Source organism: Octodon degus, unplaced genomic scaffold (assembly GCF_000260255.1).
Source record: "Octodon degus isolate 3935 unplaced genomic scaffold, OctDeg1.0 scaffold00119, whole genome shotgun sequence".
NCBI classification, from domain to species: Eukaryota; Metazoa; Chordata; class Mammalia; order Rodentia; family Octodontidae; genus Octodon; species Octodon degus.
Genome location: NW_004524695.1, coordinates 1367785 through 1375544, shown reverse-complemented (window position 1 = coordinate 1375544; position 7760 = coordinate 1367785). Strand labels below are relative to the sequence as shown.

The following is a 7760-nucleotide window of genomic DNA, read 5'->3' as shown; positions in this document are numbered from 1 at the left end:
AGTGATCTTCCTGCTTTCAGCCTCCCCAGCATTGGGATTACAGGTGTGCCCCACCATGCCCTATCTCAGTGGCTGGTGTGGCATATGGTGTTGGGGATCAAACTCTGGTCCCTGAGCTTGCCTAAGTGGGCACTTAGTCCACTGAGTTATTTTGCCCACCCTCATGGTGGATGTTTTAATGATATACTTAATACTAAACATCTTGCAGCTGAAGCAATCATCGATTGTTTTGGCTATGTTCCTCAGCAAGGAAAATTGATGGGCTTCACCTGTAATTAGTGACAACCATGTTTTCTTTTTCTTTTGGGTCTGGAGAGTATTCATCCAATAGAGACATCATATCTCCTTTGAAATACCTTAGTTTAGTTTAATCGATGTTGTGAGCAGGCATTTTTACTCAGACAATATAGACTTCTTGTCTGAAAGAGAGAAGTTATATTTCTGATTTTGCATTTTCTTTCTGCCAGTTCTCAAAACTCCTCCATCTGAAACTTGCTGTATCCTCTATGTCCTTGATCCATCCCCTTTGTGGGCTGTTCCAGAGCTTCACTCTCACTGTGTCCACCTCCAGTCTTCCCTGGAGTGGCCCCATTCTCTGTAAGATCACTCTGTTTTCCCCTACTACCCTACCTGTTATATTTCCATTTCTCTTTCTCAACCAAACTTTATGAAAACATTTCTTTTGCTTGCTCTACTTCCTCATTTTCATTTATTCACTGATCTATTCTGTTGCTATAACAGTATTCCTGAGACCCGCTAATTGGTGAAGAATAAAAGTTTATCTGGGTTGTGGTTCTAGAGCCTGGGAAATCTAAGAGCCAGGCACCAGCACGTGGCCTTCATGCTATATCATAGTCTGTATGGTGAAGAGCACCAAGTGCTAAGATGAATCAAGCTTGCTGGCCCCATTGTCTCTTCTTTTCCTCCCCTTCCTCTCTTCCCACTTTCCCACTGAGATACACCCTGATCCTTTCTTCCTCTACTTATAGAGCCATTAGTGTTCTCATAGGGTCTCCTCCCTTCATACCTCATCTGATTGTCATTCTCTCTCTAAGGCTCCACTTCCACATAACAACATGAGAATTTAGGGATTTTGGTTCCAACACATGAACTTCCCTGGGGATTCCATGAAGCCATAGCACTCATCAACAGCAGAAGTGGCTTGCATACCCATGCCTCTACTCACCATGCTGTGAAGAAGTCACTGATGGGCTAATCAAACAACCAGTTCCCTTTTCTGACCTCACTTAACTGAACTTCGCATACAGTTGCTATCACTACTCAGCCGTCTTTCTCAATGGCTCATGCTCATGAGTTTCCACAAGAACTGTGCACTCTTATTTCTTCGCTCTTCTACACCTGACTCTTTCATCTCTGGTACATGTGGGCATCTCCTGCTCTGCCTACCTGGTCTTGGGTTGGTCCTTTTCCATCCGCAGGCTGTTGTGGATCAATTCAGCCCCTATTCAGGATCTTAGGATTAAACATCTGTATCCCCCTATATATCTTGTCTCCAGTCTAGCTCCTTTCTCCAAGTTTCTGATTAAAGATCTGGCCCTTTATTGAGTATGTATTTATGGATTGTGTCCCTCTTCCTACTTTGCCCCAAATATCCATGAGTGTGACTTCACTTGCATACGTGATCTTTGCAAGTGATCAAATTAAGAGGAAGGTATTAGAGTGGGCCATAATCCAACATGACCAGTGTTCTTAGGAAAAGGGGAAATTTGGACAGCAAAACAGATAATACAGCAGAAAGATGACCTGAGAATGCTAAGAGAAGGCACTATTTAAACCTAGGTTACTAGAGACACAGAGCAGACTCCATCCAGTCCTTAAAGGAAATCAAGCCTTTCAACACAGGTTTTTATAGCTGAGGCAAGAAATTGTTTGTTAAGCCACATAGTTGGTGATACTTGGTTAGAGCTGAAGGCTAATACACACACCCACTTGATATCATCCCCACTTGTACACTGTGTCCTAAAGTTGGATTGTTATTTTTCTTCTTAAAGGACGCAATATCCTGTGTTCTCAGGTTTAGTTGCTACTTGGTCTTTTAGGTTAGTGACCTCAGACTCCTTGAATCCTTATCTCTTAGGTATCCTTTAACCAAAAACCATGATCTTCATGTTATTTTGTAGACATTCTTTGTCTCTCTTCTTCCCAGCTCCTCCTGACCTGAGTTCTCACCACTACCAAACAGACTACTGTACAGATGGCCATTTAGCTATGCTTCCTGATTCTGGAATGAGAGCAGAGTGTTCCATCTAAAAAAACTGTCTGTCCATGTATCTGCTGCTATGGTCCTTATCTTATTGTGTGGAAGGAACACCACAAACTAACATGGCATGAAAGATCTTCACACTTTGGCCACGTGGGCTTTTCTAATCTCATCTTCTGTGCACTCCTGACTGCCTCTGAAGACAGGAGGCCCACTTCAGAACCCACTGTATTTCTTGGTCTATGCTTTTGCTTCAATTGGGTTCCAGTGTGGGAATTCTTATAATACCATTCCACACTGAACACTGAACACAGTCATTACTTGCTGGGTCTCCCCCATGCCTCTTTGCTGGGGTGGGAGCTCCTCATCTGGACTACTACAATAATGCCCTGCAAGTGCCTCTGCTATGGTATCCAGCACAGCACGTGGTTACTATGTCTGTCTTTCATATTAAAGGAGACACAGTGATTGTGTCCAGTGTCCACCAGGCTGGATCTGAGACCATACCAAGATCTCAGTAATTACTGAGTTTGTTCAAGCTTAACTCTCCACAGCCTTGCCTTGATTTTGCACTCACAGCTGTTGCCTATCATATTGCCTTTCTATGAAATGAATTGATGGCTGAAATCTCTGTTCTGCCTGGGACAATCTGCATGGTGAGTGACCTACAGCATGGTCCTGGGCCTCTGAACCTACTGTGGCACACCGACACCAACAAATGACCCCTCTGCAAAGCACTAATTTTTATTTTAAGTTTGACAATTTAACCACTGAATTAGCTGTGATTCAGAGAACAATGCCATGCTCAAACTGAGTAATTTGAGGGCATTATTAACAGAGACAGTTTATATAGGATCCAGCATATAGCAGGCAAGTGGCAAGGAATTCTGGAGAACATCAGAGCTAGCACAAGAAAAAAGGTCCAGTGGGCAAGGGGGAAAAGCCATTAGAGAATGTGAGGGCTGCGCTGTGAGCTGTAGTGATCTGCACAGCTAAACACACTTTGTCTTCACTTTCTGTCTCCAGCGCACACCCAACAGAAGCCAATAGGCAGGGAAGGAGGGACTGAAATCCATGCAGCTCAGCTCCTGGGGTCTGGGTGGGAGGACAAGCAGTAGCACCGCACAGAGAGGAGCACCTGATAACACCCAACCCAATAAACAGAACTAATTATTTAATCCATATTAATCTAATAAACATTTATTGTGTGACATTAATCAATTAGAAAAAAATTTGCTGCCACACACTACTAAGGGTTTAAAACATTGTTTCTTGTATCCAGAAACAGAAGGTAACACAGTGGTTTCCATCCAACATCTCTTCTTAATCCAGAGAGGATAACCTTGATCTTCATTATCATTTCATTTGAATTTTTAGTCATCTTATATTTTCCTCACAAGAAGCCTGAATAGAAGAAAAATGAATCTCATTTTTTATAAGAGCCACAGCAAGTAGAGTTCTCTCTGTTGTATTTTCATCACTGAAGTCTTTCTATTTATGAAGCATGGAGCATGATATTTCCATCCAAAGTGAAGCAACTATGAAAAGAGAGTGACATGGAGTATAAATCTTTAAGTTGTGTTTCATACGTGGTTATAACTCCAATTATCTGCTTATAACTCGAAATGCAAGAGTTTTCTTTTACCTTCATAAACGAGTGACTTTTCTCTCTTTAGCCCAGTCTTGGACATCTGCTTCACCAAATATGAGGTAGAAGACCAATCCTAACATACTAATAGCAAACAACAAGAAGAAGATATTCCTCCATCCAAGCTCAGGGTCCTGGAGACAAAAGACAAACAAACTCAAGTAAATATTTCTGCTGTCATGTTTTTTTCCCTATGAAACTCCACATTATTAATTAAGGCAACAAACAGTGTTCACCAGTGGGTTTCCATTTAAAAATTCATTTCCTGAAAGTGCTTTGTTAGGTGGAGAAAAAATTCCAAATACATTTAAAATGTTTTTAATAAAAGCCACTTGGAAACCCTTATAATCAGCTGATAGCTCTTTGTCACTTTTACCAAAATGCCATATACTTTCTTGTATGAATCTTGATTGAATAAATGAGAAGTGTGAGGAATTTCTTAAAGATTCTTTTTATATTGTGTTGGTGCAGTGAAAAGATTATGGGCTTTAGACCCAGACAGATCTAAGTTAGAATTATGATTATAAATTCTCTTAGCAGAAATACTTTTTTAAACCATATTTTCAGCTTCATCATTAGGGAATAGGGATAATCATACTCAATATTCAATTGATGTGAGAATATACACTCAAATAATATTATCGCATATGAAATAGCTACAAAGCGCCAGTATGCAGCAGGGACCTAATATGTTTGTTTGCATTATCCTTTTCCTTTTGCATGGTTAAGGAAATGAAAAATTTGAAGTGTTGCATGTGACACTGCTGAGTGGTGTAGAGTCACCATCTCAAGACACCCATGTGGCTCTGCGATTTCAGTGTCAGATAGTGCATCACTAGTCAGTTCTTTGTTTCCGAATGAATCAGAATTGAGATTACCAAATAAATTGTTGTATATTTTTTCTTGGTTGGGTTCATTGTCTTGGCATTATCCATAATACAATTTGATGCTACAACCTTTAAATATAGTCTTTATGCTATCACTTTTATAAATGGACTAAGGAGAGTGTTTTAAGAGTCTTTTTGGAAAGGAAAACTTTACCTGATTGAGAAGAAAGCCACTGACAATGGGTACCAGCACAGCTGATATGTGGGCAAATCCCCTTGTGGCTCCCAGAAGAAAATTGGAGTACCTGTGGGTGATAAAAATGTTCTAGACCAAATCCAGAGACACCTGATAGTATCCTTTAGCCCTGTTCTATGTGGGAATGCATCACATAATTATATCAAAAGGGATTTGTGCTGTGTATACTTAATGAGAGACATTACCACAAATCGTACCCCTCCTACTGCAGACAGGGCTGAGCTTCCTGCCTATAACTTATTATTTTCCAAAGCTTGAAGCTCCCAGCAAGGTATAAGCTAAAGATTTTTCAAAAAACATGACACTCAAAGTGGAGACAAGAGTCCTACCTTGGAGCAATATCTAAGGCATTGATATAGACCCCTGACTGACTTAAGGGGCTTAGTCCACATGAGAGCGTTAGAAATGTGATTGTTGTGACATAGCTGGAATTGAGGAAGGGCAGGGTCACAATGAGTACTGAAGAGGGAAGTTGTCCTAGGGAATGGGAGACAGACAAATTAAACAGTGACATAAATTCTTTGTTGAACGCTTGTAAACTTTTCAAACTTCAGACTCTGTTCTTACCTAAAAATGAGCTAATTTTCCTCACTGTGACAAACCTAACATTCTTGGTCAGGAGGAAATCTGCCAGCTGGCCTCCCAGGAGACCAAGGATCCAGGCAACAATGAAAGGAAGGGACGACAGGACGCCATTCTGTGGGGAGAAAACGAAGCAAGTCACATGAGAAATGGTGCGATTTTCATCAACAAATCACTAACAATCATATTGACACTATGAAGTTAATCTTTCTTAAAAAAAATTGGTAACCTCTTCAATCATACTGTCAGGCAATCTGTTGGAGCAAGTGTTAAAGTTTAGATTATTTTCAATAGTAGAAACTAACTTCTAGGAATGATTTGTGAAGGTGGAGTAATCGGCGAGTCACATAAAAAGAGAAACAGAATGAAATATACTCACATCTTTGATGTTGACTTTGTACACGTGACTGATGTAAGTAGGGATGTACATGACCTGTGTGTTAATTAACCACTGATGGCTGAAACTGCACAGGCAAATGGACCAAAGGGGCAGAGATCTGAACATATCTTTGATGGGAAGACGCTGCTTTTCTGAGCTGACCTGAAAGCAAAGTTAAGATCTGAGATATGCTCACAGCCTCTTAGTTACCTTTGAGAATGCTGATATTGACTCAAGATCTCTGGAAGAGGGGGCTGGAGTCCTAACGTGTACCCACCTGTTGCTCCAAGGTGGATAAGATGTACTCCTTCTCTGAGATGCCTATCCATGGGTGAGAGACAGGGTCATTGTACACCGAAATGAACCAGAGAAAGCTGGAGACACAGCCAAGGCCTCCTGCAAGCAGAGGGCCAAGTTAGCAACTGAGCTCATTTTGGCCTTTTGAATAAATCTGTTTTGTGTTGGGACATTTTTTGATGTAAGACCTAGGAAACGCTCTTACTCTGTATATGCCTGGTTCAACTTCTCAAATAATTCATACAAGTATCATGGTTTTCCAGCACCCCTTTCTTCACATTTCTTATTTATTTGTGTGTGCAAATCATGTGTCTTAGGAATGGCATGACACTTGGCATCAATATTTGTAATAAGAGCCATTCTAATAGGTATATGGAGGTATCTCATGTGATTTTTACTTGTATTTCCATAATGGCTAAGGATATTGAGTTATATACACAATATGAATATTTTATCCTCAAGAATTGTGAGCTTCCTACATCACTAGCCATTCATGAAATGCAAATTAAAACCACATTGAGATATCATCTCACCCCAGAAAGAATGGCTATCATAAAGAAATCACTCAACAAATGTTGGAGAGGCTGTGGGGAAAAAGGAACCCTTCTCCACTTCTGGTGGGAATGTAGACTGGTGCAACCGTTATGGAAATCAGTATGGAGACTCCTTAGAAAAGTTGGACTGGAAATCCCATTTAAACCAGCTACTTTTCTACTGGGAATTTTCCCAGAGGATCTGAAAACATCATATCATAGGGATATATGTGTGCCTATGTTTAGAGCAGCACAATTTGTGATAGCCAAATCTTGGAAAGAACCAAGATGCTCATCACCAGAGGAATGGTTGAAAAGGATGTGGTACTTTTACACAATGGAGTATTATTGAGCTATTAAGAATGATAAACTCGAAGTCTTTATATTAAAGTGGATGCCACTTGAACATATACTCATAAGTGAAATAAACCAGACACACATGTGTAAATATTATATAGTCTACCTAGTATAAGAACTCAAAAGAAGAAATACAAATAGAAAGATATAATATAAGTAAAAGGAAAGCAGGATCTCAAGGACTTAACTAATCAAGAGAGGGAAAGGAGAAGAGCTAGGAAACATGACAATGTCAAGCCATACAGTTATATGTAGAAGATGAGCAAGGCAATGATCCTGAGAATCTTCAGGAGATTTTTTAATCTAGCAATTATTTGGAAAGATTCTCACCCTGACTAACTATATATACTGGTACCTGTGAACTAAGCTACTGCACTGCAGATGGTAATTTGTATTAGTAGTTTCATGCTTGGAGTGCCAAGTTTCATTCTGGTCTACTGAATATGGGCTGCTTGTCATGACATGCCAGTTGCTGCTATGATGTCTCTCAGGTATATGGTTGTTCAAGAAGAAGCGGGTGGTGAAGGAAAGCAAGAGACAGGAAAAGGAATATTGTGGGACTGACCTGCTTCAAGGTTGTATATGGTGAGATTTTTGGACTTATGTGCAAACATGAGAAGTATTTAATTCTTTATGCCTATTTTTAAAATATATTCTAAC

General features: G+C 40.1%; 1 protein-coding gene across 2 annotated transcripts in view; it reads right to left on the bottom strand.

Moving 5' to 3' along the window:
- Positions 1 to 3404: 3404 nt before the first annotated feature.
- The window catches only part of Slc17a3 (solute carrier family 17 member 3), a 27260-nt gene continuing 22904 nt past the window's right edge, over positions 3405 to 7760 (bottom strand). Inside the window, exons 7-13 of one of the 2 annotated variants that reach the window (XM_004640133.2) lie at positions 6191 to 6309; positions 5914 to 6075; positions 5520 to 5649; positions 5282 to 5429; positions 4911 to 5001; positions 3867 to 4003; positions 3405 to 3759 (exon numbers count right to left, since the gene is read on the bottom strand). In XM_004640133.2, the coding sequence (XP_004640190.1) occupies positions 3869 to 4003; positions 4911 to 5001; positions 5282 to 5429; positions 5520 to 5649; positions 5914 to 6075; positions 6191 to 6309 (785 nt within the window). In that variant the 3' untranslated portion in view covers positions 3405 to 3759; positions 3867 to 3868. The remainder of the gene's footprint in view (positions 3760 to 3866; positions 4004 to 4910; positions 5002 to 5281; positions 5430 to 5519; positions 5650 to 5913; positions 6076 to 6190; positions 6310 to 7760) is intronic. The other variant, XR_002817824.1, reaches the window with a different exon arrangement.